The sequence below is a fragment of the Alosa sapidissima genome, chromosome 11 (assembly GCF_018492685.1).
Source record: "Alosa sapidissima isolate fAloSap1 chromosome 11, fAloSap1.pri, whole genome shotgun sequence".
Classification (NCBI taxonomy): Eukaryota; Metazoa; Chordata; class Actinopteri; order Clupeiformes; family Clupeidae; genus Alosa; species Alosa sapidissima.
Window position 1 is genome coordinate 2,398,067 of NC_055967.1, and position 17,626 is coordinate 2,415,692.

At 39.5% G+C, this 17,626-nt stretch overlaps 1 protein-coding gene across 1 annotated transcript in view; it reads right to left on the reverse strand.

The window, feature by feature from the left end:
- Positions 1–3,439: 3,439 nt before the first annotated feature.
- ireb2 (iron-responsive element binding protein 2) overlaps positions 3,440–17,626 on the reverse strand; it is an 85,103-nt gene continuing 70,916 nt past the window's right edge. The window contains exons 20-22 of the mRNA XM_042108742.1: positions 8,067–8,189; positions 7,795–7,980; positions 3,440–4,372 (exon numbers count right to left, since the gene is read on the reverse strand). Of these exons, the coding sequence (XP_041964676.1) occupies positions 4,250–4,372; positions 7,795–7,980; positions 8,067–8,189 (432 nt within the window). The 3' untranslated portion in view covers positions 3,440–4,249. The remainder of the gene's footprint in view (positions 4,373–7,794; positions 7,981–8,066; positions 8,190–17,626) is intronic.

Here is a 17,626-nt window from a genome sequence, read left to right on the forward strand (position 1 = left end):
ATTTAAGAAGACTTTGACTTATTTTAAGGAGTCTTATCAAGACAAATTTACTTAACGCACTGGCAGACAAATTTGCTTGTTTTTAGGACAAATTTGCTTAACACACTGGCAGAAAAATGTGCTTGTTTTCAGGTTGTCTTCAAGATGTCTTAAAATAAGTCAAACCTTTCTTAAATTAAGTCAAATGATTTCACGAGAAAGCGCTAAGTCTCTTTATACTGAAAACAATACAAACTAGTTTTTTTTTTATCTTGATATAAGACTAATAATCTTGGTTAGATTTTATTAGATAAGCAGTTTTTTGCAGTGCTGTTAATCATCGTAAAGCCCGATATGATTGGTCCGCCCAGCTCTGGTCCGAGCATACTGTAGTTGCTCCACAACGGAGCAATGCCAGACCAAACTTCCCGACCTCAAATGCTGTGGGCGGGACTAAGTTCGGCTGGCACCCAGGCTACATTACACACATACAGAAAACACTTGATACTGAATTGATGTGCTATAATGCTGACTTGTTATGCTAGCAATGGTTTATTAAAACATCACAGTAATGTATTTCGTCAGTCCTCATGTTCATTTGGTTTATTTCAACACTTTACTTGACGGGTGACTTCATAACACATTCATAGCAGCGGTCATAAACTGCACATAAAGCATTCATGACTGTTTCATGAGACATGACTAAACATTCATACCAAACCTTTCAAGAATGTGGAAGACAGAACGACGACAACTTGTCAAAATAAAAGTACAACAATCGCAAGCACCATTGCCATTTTTGTTCCAAACCTCTTACCTGATCACGTCACATCTGAGTCAATGGGCTACTCCAGTGCCAAAAAGACAGAACATGGTCAAGCAAATCATTTTTGTTTCATAAAAATGTATTTGTTTTATGATGTAACCTTTGCAGATGACTTCTCATCTTTTGCTACTGGGAATGTCCCAACCATTGACCTGTCCGGAATAAGTCCCACCTCCGAAACAGCCGTGTCCACCAAACTTCCGGGCGTCGAATGTCTATGGGAAATAACATGCCGTTTCAAAATATCATACCTGTCAAACATCTGTAGGTGGCGAAGTAGAAAAAAATGGTGGGCCGATTGGCCTACACACTTCTGCTATCTAGTTTCCACTGGATTTTTTGATTGTTGGAAAACGAATCAGAAAAGTCGAGACAGGACCAATCTTCAAAATTTCGGTGTCCACCACTCTAGTTCATCCAAAACAAACCAGAAAAGGGACTCAAAGTGCTAAATACCGGAATTTTCCTTTAAGCAAATTTGTCCTAAAAACAAGCAAATTTGTCTTTCGAGGGAGCGCTAGGTCTCTTCATACTAAAAACAATACCAAATTGATTTTTTGATCTTAATATGAGATTGATAACACTTGGTTCGATTTTTTTTTTTGCAGAGAATAAAAAGCTGATACCGAGAAGACATGGACAGTTAAAATAAGAGTTTGTCCCGCTATATTCCCTATAGACAGTAAAGGTATGATGAAATTAACACTTCTGGAATCACACTGTATGACACGTTTGACAGACTTCAAAACCTCGTCTCTGAAAGACTCTAAACCGTACTGAGCAGCCCTTCCCCTTTCTGTCAGCCTCTTGCTAGCCCCTGTGAGCCTATGGCCCTGGTCCTTGTTAGTATTAGGCTCCTAGACCTGTAGGGCCTCATGCAATATCTGGGTGCAGTCTGCTGGTCCCATTGTGTACATTGTATGTGAATATTGTGTCCTGTTGTTGGATTCTTGATTGTACTCATTGAAGTGCGGCCCATCTTCTGTCCTTGTCAAGTGTAAATAAAATCTAATATTTATTTTTATAGAACCATGTCTCTGGTCTACTAAGTGTTTTGCGAGCCGGAGTGCCTTATTTGGGTTTTAAAAGTTTCTAACTTAGTTCCTGGGAGGGCATAACTCCATAATTCAGATGGCGTAATCGACTATCAAAATTTTAACCTCCACCGTCGTCCTGTACACAAGCAAAGAATGTTCAACTACCATCTGTTTCTTTTACTTAAAAAAGTTGTTGTAAACTATGCAGTTTAAACATATTTACATTGGTGTAAACATATTTAAAGATATCATCCATCATAAACGCTAATATCGATATATCGGCTAATAGGGCTATAATATCGGCACACCGATTTATCAGTCTGGCTCTACTAAAACCCATCATTAGGGACTCCTGATGAGGGAGAAAATATTTACAAGGTTTTTATACACAGAAATAACAATCATACTGTTTGAATATAAAAAACACAGTGTAAGTCTCCATGTTCCACGGTCAGTGAATGCAAACTAGCTTAGTGGTTCTCAAAACTGTGTTATCACATGCACTACGGGTTCTCGACTGTTGTAGAAAGAAATGGCTGATCTTTAATGCAATATCTACATTGCCCATTACCAGCAACCATTCATCCAATGTTCCAAAGGCACATTCTGTTTACTAATCTGATATCATTTTAAAAGGCTAACTGAGAAAACATTGGAGAACCCTTTTGCAATTATGTAAGCACATAATGTAATCTGAAAACTGCTGCCCTGCTTAAAAAAACAATGCAACTGATCTCAGCTGGTATTCTGTCTATAATGGAGTGGAATTTCTAAGTGATCCCAAACTTTTGACCGATAGTGTATGAGTGCCTTTACATACAATCAAGGTGTTCCTTGGAAATTCTACTTTTAATAGTGTGCTATTATCTTCACCAATCTGAGCTTGAAGGTGAGGCAGTCTTGGCACTCGTTCTGACTCATCTGCTGGCACAGCGACAGCAGGATAACTTGTTTCCTTTTCCTTGCATTTTCCCAAAGCTTTTGGAGGGGGGAGTGTATAAGAAAAGTGCTTTGGGTGATACCTAGATAAAGTGTTATAAATTATACAACACATTACATTCATAACATGTAACTTTGTGTACCTACATAAGTACAATATAAATGTATACATCAGAGACAAGAAATACTATTTTCTGACTGGCAAGGGGCTATCAAAAAAAGTTTAATAACCCTTCCATTTTACTGCTCTGGAAGCAGAAACTGTAATAGCCATAGTAAAAAAACGGTTGACTGAACAATATTATCCATGAATAAAGGAAGTAGCACAAACTAAACAAGCGGTCATCTTAAAAACTGAACCACATATTTCCTTTGTGTGCTAAACATGCATGCAGACATGCCTGAGTGGCAACCGGAGTATGAGTAGGATAACTGCCTTCTGGTGTCCCGTTATATGGAATTAATGAACTTGGAAGAGTAAACTCCTATCTGCTTTGCGTTATCGAGTTCTTTGCCTTCACCTTGTCCATTCATTTCTTATAAAGGGACAAGTAAATATCAGTTATCCCTTATGTAATTAGTTGTTGTATGATTTCTTATAGTCATCATATAGTATGATTTCTTAACAGTTATATGTAAATGGTAAATGCCTGATGGGTAGGTGCAACATTGCATATTTATTCTGGAGAAATGTAAAAGGTAAACCACAACTACACACAATCCCAGTAAAGAATATCCTCAATAAAACTGATCTGAGATGCATAATCATAAGTCTTGACATTAACTTATGGTATTGCAAAAACCTAAACATTCAGCAGTAAGTCCAAATTCAGTTATTCGTCTGTTCATTTGTGAAAAGTGGTAGCTTCTATCCTGAATCACACATCACATTTGCTTTTTTCTGTCTGACTGTATTTTAAGGTAAGGTCATTTAAGGTTAACACTGAAAGTATGTAACATTAACAGACAATTTGGACAAATGCTTTTGGATGGTCATGAATGGTATTTATAGTTGCATTCAGATCACTGGCATTACAATTGTATAAACATGTAAGAGTCAGTTTCATGTTAAAGCAGACCTTCACAGTTCCATGATTGTAGTGATAAAAGCAGTTTGATGCCACTGATGCCTTCAAAAGAACTACACACATATAAAACAAACTCATACAAAATAAATGTTGATGAAACTGTGGCCTTAAAACAACATGGATGTATCAATATTGTACGCTCCTGTGGAATGAGTGAATGTCCCCCAAAATTCAAGGCATTCAGCAGAATACATCAGACATACAGATAACCAAGAAGCATCAACGTAGATGAGGAAAAAGTTGACTCAGTCAGAAGATGATAAGCAGAGAAAGTCCGAATGGAGGCACCTTGGTCAGATCTCAAGATGGTCAGCAGTGTATGTTCGAAAAGTGAGGCAGTGCATCGTCTCAATTAAGGGTATACACTTTTTGCTCTCTGATCAGCAGTTGGCCAGGAGAATGTTGTGAGCCACATACTTAAGGATCCCGCCATGTCTGTACAACACCATGTCCATCTCATTTTCAAATAGAGCTGTCACTCTAAAGCTCTTGCCGGTGCTTGTCTGAAATGGAGCAAATAAACAAGTTAACAAGTTAATTTCTTTTACCCAAATGTCCTGCCTGTTAACCAAGATTTTGCAAGATTTCTCCAGCTATGAGGTTAACACACGGGGTGGACTGTACATGGGAATGCATCTCTTTTCTTAGTTCCGATTGTCTTTGTATATGTGTACTGTATACCACAGCCACATACCATTCGGTTTCACATGAAACTGTTACTACATTAAAACCTACAGTTAGTTGGGAGCAAGCAGCGAAGCTGCGAGGACCTCATTGTGTTTCTACGTTTTCCTATTATTATTATTATATGCAATGGGAGTCTATGGCAGCCCATAGAACCGTATGGTAAAAACTTGGGAAATTTGGCACACTGATTGGGGACGGTCCCATGATTCATGTCACCAAGTTTCATGTCGGCAACTCAAACCCTCTAGCGCCACCAACAGGCCAAAGTTGGACGTGCGTTCATGCACGTAACTTTTGACCTATTGGTCCGATTTTCAAAAGTCAGGTATTGTTGGAATCCTTGGACCAAGCCGAGTTCAATGCACCCTATGACGTCATTTTCCGCCATGATGGATTTTCCGCCATTTTGGATTTCATCAAAAACACTTAAAATGTATCAGGGGTCACATACTTTCTCTGATTCCCATCAAATTTGACACAGATCATCTTCAGACCAAGCCTCACAAAAGTTATCACTTTTTGTCTTCGGAAGTATTACCGTTCGCCTGTAAAAGCCAATCAAAATTTGCGGCAAAGCCGCCAAACAGGAAGTGAGCTCATATCTCAGCAACCCTTGCATGTATCAAAACCAAACTTAGTACATTGACTCATGACCCCATCAGGAGGACCCTCAAGAAATTGAGGTGACCTTTGACCTCTAGGGGGCGCTGTAATTCACAAACATGCCTTTTGGCCTGTAGCTGCTGCTGTGCTTAGAATTAAATTGTACTAGTGGTGTCTGGTAATACTGTGAAAGGTCCTTAGGTCAACTGAGGGCAACTTGTCACATCAATATAATTTATTCGGCCGCCATATTTGATTTGATCAAAAACACCAACAATTTCGCACAGGTCACAAATTTCATCTGATCTTCACCAAAATTGGCACAGACCATCTTCAGACCATGCCTTGTCACTTCATTTATTTCTGTAACAATTGATAGAAGCGTTCGCCCGTCACATCCAATCGAAATTTGTGGCGAAGCCGCCAAACAGGAAGTGAGCTCATCTCTCAGCAATCGTTGCATGTATCAAAACCAAACATGGACTCATGACCCCATCAGGTGAATGCCGAAGAAATTGTGACCTTTGACCTCTACTTTTGACGTGCTAGACGTGAAACTTGCTTTGACAGCTTATGGCCATACGTCTGATTGCAGCATTGAGCTAACAGCATTTCGTTGCCATGGTTACTCCGGCCTATCTGCTCATTGCTGCTTGCAGCTATATTTAACCCTTTAGGCGCCAGAGGTTTTTTTCCGAAACGATCAATTTTGACATCTTCATTTCAAAAGGCTATATCTTAAAAGTGATAAGAGATAGAGACTTTCTGTAAATTAGAGAAATATTAAGGATGACCCAAAGTGTATGTAGAGATTAAATGTTTATATCTAATTTGCATATTATGACGTCATATGGTGGCGGCCATCTTGGATTATAGAATTTTCATGAAAAGTTGCATGTTTGAATGATAAATGCACCACTTCTTTCCCCCCAAAATGTCCCTCACCTTCTGAATGCTATATTGCACAATACTGAATGCTCAGGTAAATAGTAAGTAGTGAACAAACTGTGTAAATCATTACTAATAAATGGCAGAAACAAACCAAATGCATGTAGCGGTAGACTGGCCTTTTGCTGTAGAGATTTTCCATTTACTACATACAGTAGGCACTCTGATTCCATGTATGGGGCACATATATATTATTCAGATGACACACAAACACAAGTAGACAAGACCTGTTTAGTTCAAAAGCTCATTTGCCACGGCAAGGCACAGATCAGGAGTGAGATGACGAGACAAGACAAGAGACAATGTTAGTATTTTTTTTCTTTTTGTTGATGTTTTTTTGTTTTTTTTCTTAGCTGACGAAGACACACACATCACAAGGACATGAACACACAAAAAGGAACACATAGTGTACTGTATGTCCTAAATGATCAGGGAAGTAGATAGCAAATCAACAGTGTAAATCATTACTAAATGGCTGACTTTTTTTTTTTTATGTAGCAGGCCTTTTGCTGTAGAGATAATGACTCCCTATCCCTATCCATACAGGGCCGGCATTCCCATCATCTTGTGATAGACTATGCATGACCTAATGTGTGTGTGTGTGTGTGTGTGTGTGGGAGAGGGAGAGAGCGTGTCACCACCTCCACCATGCGAGCAGCATGACCAGATCTGCCTCGCGCGCGCCGAGTGGAGAGAATTTGCGCAGCTCGGACTAGGCCTACTGTCATTCTCATTGCGACTCCCCACACTGCCACTACGTTCCCCCCTAACTGTCCTATGAGCACTTCGACCTCGTCTAACATACCCAGTGGCATTAGACAAAGGCTCCACCACGTTACTGTCGCCGCGATTGTGGAGAGGCACACGTTCAGAAGACAGAAGCTAGCGCTATGGATATTAGGCTACCTCCAGCCTCGTTCGCCACACCACTAACACCCTGCTAACTTCCCGATGAACACTCCGAACCTGTGAAACATTATTCCCACCAGTGACATTGGGCAAACGATTCAACGTTTGTGCTTGGTGTAAGCTAAACTATGGAGTAAACTCTCACTTTGTCCAGCTGCATCATTGCAAGGCAGGGACGCATCTGAAGCCTCACTAAACGAATCACCGTCATTTTCTGAAGGCAGATATTCCCCTTCAGAATCAGGGTCCGCGAATAGAAGACCCAACACTTCATTTCAGGTAAACTTTTTTGATGCCATTAGACGATAATCTAATGCAAATACTCGCTGACGTTGACAATATCGCTCTGACAAAGTGGCTCACACACACACTAGCTCCGGTATTTCATACACTGATTCAATGCGCTGTAGCTAGAAAGTTTTGTTTAAAGCGTGTCCTTTTTTCGACTCGGGGATGACGTATGACATGTCTGCCATCTAGTGGAGTGGAAGTCGAACGAAATATGACACCCTATTTGACTAAATCGGCCGTTTTATTCAGTACCGCATCTTGTCGACTATAGTCGCCTGTGGCGCCTAGAGGGTTAATTAATAAATTTACTATGAATGACTTAGGCCATATATCATTCCTGTGAGAAGTGATACATACCGGTGTATGTGTGTGCTACTGTGTGAGTGTAGGGTACATTTCAACATCCACATCTTAATTTTCAAACACATTCTCAATTTCAATGACTTCTGAATGAATCAAGTTCATTAACACTTCACACACAACTTACCTGGACTGTAAGTTCTTGCAGAGGTGTAAGATCCTCAGGTATTGATATGGTGAACCTTTCTTTTCCTGAGAGCTCTAGGGTGTCTGCACTTTCTCCTCTCGCAAACTGGAGAGGGGCAATGCCCATCCCAACCAGATGATTCTTGTGCATCTTCTCAAAACTTTCAGCTATCACTGCACATATTCCCTACAATAAAGCCAAAAGAATAGATTAATGCCACTAAACAGTTTTCTTTTTTAAACATGCTTTTGACTCCAATACAGATTTGTTACCAGGAGGTAGGGTCCCTTAGCTGCCCAGTCACGGGAGCTTCCTGACCCATAACTCTGTCCTGCCAGAATGATGAGAGGAATCCCATCTCTCTGATAACGCTCTGATGCCTCAAACACATCCAGCTGTAATGCAAAATCATAGAGTTTGTTCTTAGCAACTGTACTGGTCTGTTCTGAAGCACTGACAAAACATTAACATTTTGGTAATTAAACTATATACTTTATATATTCAATTTATTTTTCAATAAAATATGCATTAAAGGAACCGTATGTAAGATTGTGGCCAAAACTGGTACTGCAATCACTTTCAAATTACTGTAGAGCGGTGTATCCCCTCACCCTCCCCCCTGACTGGCAGAGCTGGCAACCCGGATGCCGAAACACTGACTTTGTGATTAGTAGATAGGTGGAGGGTGGCGCATCAGGCCAAAACACAACATGAAAACATCAACATCAGTTGAGGGCTGCAACTTCACTTTTTAAACGACAATATCCTGGCCGGACTAACTGTTGTCAGTGATATAAGTATTTGAAATGAACATGATTTCTTAATGTCCAGTGACATATCAGGGCCATTTTATGGTTAATTGAAATACATTTCTTACATACGGTTCCTTTAATTTAAATTAATAACAACATATGATGTAAAATATAGTGTTAAAACAAATAATGTAGAGATAGTTACAATGGTTTTGCTTAGGCAGACATGGTAGTTGCAATGTTAAATAAAGCGGTTTCTATGATGGTTTCTAGGGTAATCATGTTGGTTGCTATGGAAACTGACATAGATGCTTTATTTCAATGCTTGCTATGTTGGGTGTAGGTGGTGGTTTAATATAGTTGGCTGGAGGCATAGTTGATAACTGACAGTTGGGATGGCTGAACAGTTAAATAGTTGAGTAGTTCAAATAGTTAAATTATTTAACAGTGAATTATTGTAGTGAGGACTTTTATTTTGAAACAGTTGTGGGCAGAGGAAACAGTTGGCGGGAGTCATAGTTGATGACAACTGACAGTTGGAATGGCTTAAAGGTCCCATGTGTAAGAACTACTCCCATCTAGTGTTTAGGGTTTATATTGCAACCTAATAGAACTACAGTAGCCGTCGCACATCGAAAACATAACACCCAATTCACACCGAAGATCCGCATTGTGACGAAACCATCGCTGAAGGAGTTGCGGTGTGAATTAACGTTGTTGTCAGCCATCGCAAAGCATTTAACGTTATCATATCTAGTCGCAGCTCATTTCGTTGCGAATCTACCTAGATGATGGCCCTAGTTCTGGACTCCTAAATAGGTGTGTCAAAACATAAACCTTTCTCTTTTATCATTGCTTGTGTGTGATGCCAACGAAACACACTTTCGGACATGGAATAAATAATTCAATTTTGTCTGTTAACCGAGCTAGTTAGCTAACGTTAGCACAGTAAACTGAAAGTGAATTGGAATGGCTAGTGATGTTCGCTAGCTAGGTAGCAGCTAAGGACTTTGGTTAAACTTTGTTGCAAACTAACCTGAAATAACATACATTCAGCAACTTTGTGGTAGTCTGCTAGTTCTAGCAAAACTATGGTAGGTTAGTTTATCAACTGTCTCTGGGTCTAGACTAGAGCCTTTGAACAGGTGGCTGTGCACAAGAGCTTTGCTGAGACAGTGACAGATCACAAAAAAGTTATTTTTTCTTTATTTGTTTCGTTGGAAAATACAATGCCAATGTCGGAATGTTAGGAAGACATGTAGCTTGTAGAAAATGGGTTCATAACTTACATCGCTGAATGTAGGGAAATTCAGCAGATGAACCCAAGAAAGGTTTTCTTTGCATGTCAAAGACGGCGCTGTATTTCACAAATGTCCCTAGCCGGTCACCGTTATTTTAAAATGGCGCACGTAGATGGAGCGTTCATAAACGCTATGTATATGGAAATGCCGATTTCTAAGCCCATAGGTATGCTTCGAATAAGCCTATTTCACAGTGTCCAGGTGTCCGGCCTCGTTGATGTTGATGGGGCCACTGTGTAAATCAACTTCCTGTGGAAAAGCACCATCCCATAGACAGCAAAAGAAAAATCCACAGGAAAGACAAAAGCAGGAAGACGTTTTACCCTGCCAATTAAGGCATCATTAACATCAACGAGGCCGGACACCTGGACACTGTGAAATAGGCTAATTGGTGGTGGTGGTAATTAAACATGAATGAGGCCACATTTATGAATGGGAAGTGTTAATATAGCTAACAAACAACTGAAAACGTTTCACACTGTCCCTTTAACAGTGAAAAAGTTTAAATAGTTAAATTATTTAAGTAATGTTGCTAATTAGCTAGCTATGCTAACAGCGTGCTAACAGTGTTATGACTATGCTAACAATGTAAACAAGTTAACTGTCCTAACGATTGTGAGCAGTTATGCTAACAAATGTAACAATGCTAACTAGCTAACTGTATTAACTGTGTTATTTAGCTAACTTAGCTAATGTTTGCTAGCAGTTATGCTAACAATGCCTACTATGCTAATCAGGTTACTTAGCTAACTTAACTAATGTTTTCTAACATTTATGCTAACAATGCTATTAATTGCCAACCATGTTACTTAGCTAACTTAGCTAATGTTTGCTAGCAGTTATGCTAACAATGCTAATTATGCTTTTATATGACTTTTGAAACAGTTGTTGGCAGAGAAAACAGTTGAGCAGGATCTGCACCAAAGCCGCCAAATTTGCGACAAACAACGTCACTAAAACAGACAATAGATCAATGTACGGTGACAAATCTCATTTGTACTCTCCACCACTAGTTGGTAAACATCCAGAGCTTCGATTCAGTACGCGAGAAAACCACACGCACTTTTCCTCCATAACACGGAAGCAATGCGGGCCATAGTTTTGCACAAATTGAAGCAGAAATAAACCAAATGTTGAAAAAAAGTTCACGTGTGATTAAGTCTTGGGTCGGTTATTCACCTATTCTCATTCTGAAGGAGAATATCTGCCTTTTGGAAAATATGATCGATCGTCTATTGACAGTGATAGTCATGGTGCGTCTGTGAATTGAGGTGCGTCTTTGCGACAGTGTCCACTAAGCATACCATGCTTATTTCGACCCTCTGCCCAACATAGCTGGAGTGCCAGTACAGTGGTAATAGTGATGATAAGTGTCCGTAACGGACGTGGTACAGACAGCAGGGGTAGTAAAAATAGGGCTCTGAAGAACTACAAAGTCTCCTGGAATTGGAACTAATTTGACCAGGCTACTTTATTGTATAGTAGCATAGGGTTTGTGGTTATAGTAATAGTTTACTATTGTTGGTTTATACTGTATGTGACTGTTTTCCTGTTCATTTGTTATGTGGATGAAATTGTAACAATCTGCTTGTGAGTTTTTACAAAATATCACGGGAATCATGGGTTACAACTAATGAATTTGCTTCTTTTAAATTAATTCAGGAAGCCACAGGGATTGCAATAGATCTTAAGGTGACATATATTTCCCAGGCACACGATATCACATATACACCAACAAACAGTATTAATAGCACAACATCTAGCAAATCGTGCTGCCAGTTTAAATATTTATGCGCGCAGGCCACGCGCCTTGGCCAGCACGGTCTCAAAGTCTCTCAAACTCCACAGCAAAGCACATGACACGAACGAAACGGTCTTGATAATCCAAGGAAAAAGGGAAACAAAGTAATCCACAACGTTGGCGCCCAAAAGGAAAAAGTAGAAAATTAACCCCAGCGATAGAAAACAAAAAAAAAGGATCCTTCTCACCGGTATCGGATGTTTTTATCCACCACGAAGGAGGTTGGATTCACTTTGAACAGACCCAGGTCGTAAGTAAGGAAGCAATGTCCGATAAACGTTCTTCCGTGTAAGCTTAATTGTAACAGGTCTCTCGTAGGCTCCCTGCGTAAATTTCAAGCTCCTGGTTAGCGCACTTCCTCGCATTTTATTCTCTTCAAATTGGCGCATCATTCTCCTGACAAAACATTCCTAGTCAGCTGACGGGGTTTGACAGGTCGTCCTCATCAGCTGATCTAGCCCAACCACATAAACAAAGTCACGTTGATCAGTTTAAATGACCGTCACAGTGGTGCGCTACAGAGATCCAGGTAATGCATAAGAATTGTCCTTTTATGCTAGTAAACATTTCATAATTACCATGCATACAAAATAAAAAATTTCATAAACTTATGTGGTGATGCCACAAAATGACAAAAAAAAAATTAAGTAAAACTGCTCAGATATGTTTAGCATCCAGTATTTACTGAAATGTGCATATTTCGAGGTGGTTGCCATCCAGTGACGTCATAATATGCAAATTAGATGAGTAAATTTACCCCCTTCATAAACTTTTGTTCATACTCAATGATTTTCATTCACAGTAGGACTTTATCTCTGACCGCTTTCAAGCCATGGCCATTTTGATGTAAAAATCCAATGTTTTTTTAAACCCTGGTGCCTAAAGGGTTAAGAGAGCCAGATTGTATGCTTAACCCTTTGCAGTCCGCACGCTCTAATTTCGGTACCCCAGTACCGATGACGTTCAGTCTAATAACTCCGCCATAACCCAACCAATTTTATCAATGAAAACTTCCTCTAAAACGTCACATCATAGGCTTTCTGGCGATATGATTGGTTAAGGGATTTGTGGCGTGAATTTCTTGTACTACGTGAAGGTAAAATCAAGAGTTGACGTCTCCCTCCACTAGAGGAAAAACAGCAGGAAGCACTATGCATCGTTCATCTTGACGTTGTCTAAAAGAGACTACTGGATCATCTGAGGTAAAAACAAGTCTTTTTACGTTATTAGGGCCCGAGCACCGAAGGGCACAAGGCCCTATTGTTTTTGTAAGGATTATTATTATTAGGGCCCGAGCACCGACAATGCGCGAGGCCGGGACGGCCTTGCGCACCAAGAGGTGCGAAGCCCTATTGTTTTTGAAAGGATTATTATTAGGGCCCGAGCACCGAAGGGCGCAAGGCCCTATTGTTTTTGTAAGGATTATTATTATTATTATTATTATTATTATTAGGGCCCGAGCACCGAAGGGCGCAAGGCCCTATTGTTTTTGTAAGGATTATTATTATTATTAGGGCCCAAGCACCGAAGGGCGCAAGGCCCTATTGTTTTTGTAAGGATTATTATTATTATTATTATTAGGGCCCGAGCACCGAAGGGCGCAAGGCCCTATTGTTTTTGTAAGGATTATTATTAGGGCCCGAGCACCGAAGGGCGCAAGGCCCTATTGTTTTTGTAAGGATTATTATTATTATTATTATTATATTAACTTTGTCTCAGAGCGTTTTCCTTTGTTGAGGTGGTTAAGATGGGTGAAAAGTCTTGAAATTTGGCACACACATCAGGTGTCACGCAAAGCAAAGAGCTGAGACCTGAAAGCAAAGAGCTTGGCCCCGGGAGTGGCCCAGGGACTCAGTAGCGCCCCCTTAGGTGATTGAGGCAGTGGTTGGCACATACTTTCAGCTAGAGGCATCAAATTAGGTAGGTGTGTGTATCTCCCCAAGATGAACAACTTTCGTCTGTACAATGCATTAGCCACGCCCAACAGGAAGTGAGGTATTTGGGATTTTGTGCGGACTAAAATGTGATGAATTGTGATGCCAAAAGAGGTGTTTCCCATCGGTGAAAACGCATGAAATTTGGCACACACATCAAGTGATACAGTGAATAGACAGGGATAAAAGCTTGGCACCGGGCATTGCCCAGGAACTCCATAGTGCCCCCTTATGTCACTGTGACTTGTGGTTGGCATATAGTTTTAGATACACACACCAAATTTGGTGGATGTATGTAACTCCCAAAAACAAACAACTTTTGTATTAACATGCCATTAGCCACGCCCACAGGAAGTGAGGTAATTGAGATTTTGTGCGTTGTGGACATGATCAATTTTAACGTACTCCTCCTAGACGGTTGATCCGATTCATGTCAAAGTTGGTATACATGACGCCGAGATGTTCCTGATTATAAATTGTGAAGCTTTTTTTTGATATGTTGTAATTTGACGAAATGGCGAAATTATTAATTTTAATACCCTTCCACATAAACAATAAATGTGTCATAATTCACCATGCATGGCTTGAAATGTTAAATTTCACAGGTCATTGAAGACCATGTCAATGATAATATTCACAGGCCCATAATGCATGTTTGGCATAGCGCCACCAACTGGCAACAGAAAGAATGACAATTATACTGATGTCATATGATCAATTTGAACATACTCCTCCTAGAGGGTTTGTCAGATTCATTTGAAATTTGGCAAATATTATGCCAAGATGTCGCTGATGTTAAATTGTGAAGGGATTTTTGATATGTTATATATTTGATATGATTTTAATATCTCACCACATAAAGAGGAAATGTGTCATAAATCACAGTGCATTGAATGAATGGTCTGAAACTTCTCAGGTTAATAGAGATCATGATTATGATGATATCCAGACACCCAATGGGCCTGCCTGGCATAGCGCCACCACCTGGCCAAGCAGGAAAAAAACTTCTCAGGTTAATAGATATTATAATTATGATGATATTCAGAGACCCTATGGGCCTGCCAGGCATAGTGCCACCACCTGGCCAAGCAGGAAAATGTGTGAAAATATTGGATATAATTATTGTGATGATATTCACATGTGTAATTCACATGCCTAATATAGCACCACCATCTGGCAAAAAAGTGTATCAGAATTGTTCTTTGCTTAAAATTAATAATCTGAAATTTCTCAGGTTAATATATATTATGATTATGATGACACACAATGGGCCTGCCTTGCATTGCGCCCCCACCTGGCCAAGCAAGTAAATGTGCCAGAAAATAACATGCAAAAACAAATAGCACACACATCAAATATGTACATTTTACAAATGCACCACGTTGGATTCTGAAATGTCACGGGTTGCGGCCCGCAGGTGCTCGGGCCCGCCATTGCCGCTTGCGGCTATATTTATTACTTGTTATCCATGTTATTACTTCAAAGTCATTTTTAAAAGTTATTTTTGCTGGTAATTACACAGTGTATGCATGGCCGTAACATAATGCGTGTGTGTCTTTAGTAAACTCACTATTTTTGAGGGGTTACTATATGTCAACCAATATTACAGACCTACTAGGACTGACACTTTAACGATTTGTTCTATTTTGAACAATGTTGCTTGCTTATCATGTGATGATACAGAAACTAGCTGAAAGTTATGTAACGTTAGGACCAGAAAAGGCTGTCTTTGTCCTTGATGAGTAGTCGCGATAAAGTTTACTCCCGTGCTTTATGACTGCCAACTTAATCAGTATTTTATTGTCAAATAAGTCATTCCGTCGACATATGTAGCACAATTTACAGTTGTTTGTAGACAAGTTGCTTAGCTTACTTAGCTAGAAACATCTGACATGAATGACAATGTTAATGTTACATTACCGACGTGAAGACTATGTTGATCACCGATGGTCTAACGTAAGGATTTTATTCATTGACTGCCGTTTTCATGAATGCATGACTGAAGATTTGTTATAAATGTGTCTATCAGGTTGGCTGCTAAGATTATAAGGTTTTTGGGTGGATAACTATGATGGGAGCTCATACACCCAAGCCTACAAAACATATTGATCTCAATGGTGTATTTTGCCCATGTTCAGGGTGGAAAATAAAAAAAGAAAGATTTGCATAAGACAAGTCAAATTGGTGTTTGTAAAAAGAAGGGATTATGGAGAATAAAGAAAAAATATTTAAAAAATCTTTGTATATTCCCACGAGGTGTTTGGGTGCTCTGAAAATGAGAACCAAAAAGATTTTTCAGACTTGTGAGGTCTGCTGTTCAGACCCTGAAGGGATTTCTTTTCTGTTCATTGTTTTTTGTAAGAGTGTTTCTACTTATCTCAGTAAGGGAAATAAATCAAGAGCCTATGTTGAGTACAAATGTCTTCTGAAGGCCTAAACAGAGCCCAGCCAAAAACTCCAATAAAATTTTTATCAACTTTGAGGGACAGCTATGACCATGCAGGATCATCCAGACCAAACGTAACAATTTTGCTACATACTATTCCTTATATACCAACATGCACAATTTGAGCCTCCTACATGGTTTAGTTCTTGTGCTTTGGGCTTGTGAACTTGTGAAAATCGACACCCCCCTCCCCCTGTAAAACTGGCTGTATCTTGGAAAGTATTGATCTTACATAAAAGTAATTTTACAGTGTGTCTCCTGGGTAGGTACACCTGGTAATTTTTTCAGAATTTTTTGACGTGGAATTACCCAATACCATTTACACCCCATTGTCTGCTAGGCTTAGATGGACACACACACACACACACCCACCCATGCCACAGCTGTGACAACGCACACACAACGGATCTGGTGTGAATGTGACGTTAGTGTATCACCTTATGTGTAGGGCAAATGATATCGATAATTATATATTGTATCGGATTATATGCTGAATGGTTGTTAAATGTATTGAATTTCTTCTAATGTTTTAATTGTTTATATATACGTGTGTGAATGTTAATATGAATTGATATTTTGTTCACCATCTTAAAGTATTTTGTTGATCTTTGTTATACTTGTCATTCTTGTAGTTCTAATAGTTACTGCTTGTTTGTAAACATATGTTTATGTTATTTACCTGAAGTTGTTGTTCCTGGTTATTTAATGAAATTGTTTAAGACTTTTCTAGATAAAATTATTTATTTTCCCTTTCGTAAACCTAACACATGTGCCAGTTGCCATCAGCTAGTCTGTATTTCAGCCTTTATCTGTCCTCCCAGTGGCGGTTCTAGAGATTTTTTCCTGGGGTGGCGAAGGGGTGGCATGAGGTTCCAGGAGGGGGGCCATGGACATTATTCAAAACTTAAAATTCTACGGATTTCATTGAATATTTTTTGTTCTCTACACTACATTACACGAGGTTGAAGGCAAATCGGAGATGTAGCTGGCGTTTTGGATGGTGTGGGTCTTAATATGTGAATTTCTTTCTCTGTGTAATCACTATACAGTCTGTGTAGTCTGTACTTCAATTATACAGTGTCAAAAAGCATTTCTAGGGGGGTTTGGAGGTATGTTAAAAAATGATCCCTCAAATGATGTCTTCTAGTGAGTTTTGAGGGAATATGGACAAATTTATATGGTATTGGAGTTGGTGTCTCTGTCTGTGTCTGTATTAGAAGGATAGGCAAAGTGTATGCTTTCTACCTGACATGGAACTTGACCAGACTCAGTGTTTCCCATACAATGACTAATCTGTGGCGGGGCGCCATGAAATCAAAATCGACCGCCACAGATTAATATTCTATGTTTAATTTAATTTAAATTAAATATAAGATAAAATCCTTGCGTTGCCATTGAGCTGCGCTTTTTACGCACGCAGCCTTTCCTTACCCCGCCCCGCTCTCTCTCGTAGCCTGCTGCCCCTCCTCTGCATGTGCATTTAACAAAATATTCACGATTGTTGAAGGATTGTTGTTGCCACATAGAAGCATTGTATAGAAGACGTCTTACTAAATTGCTATTAAATCCACTTATATGGACACTTCCTTTGTATCAGC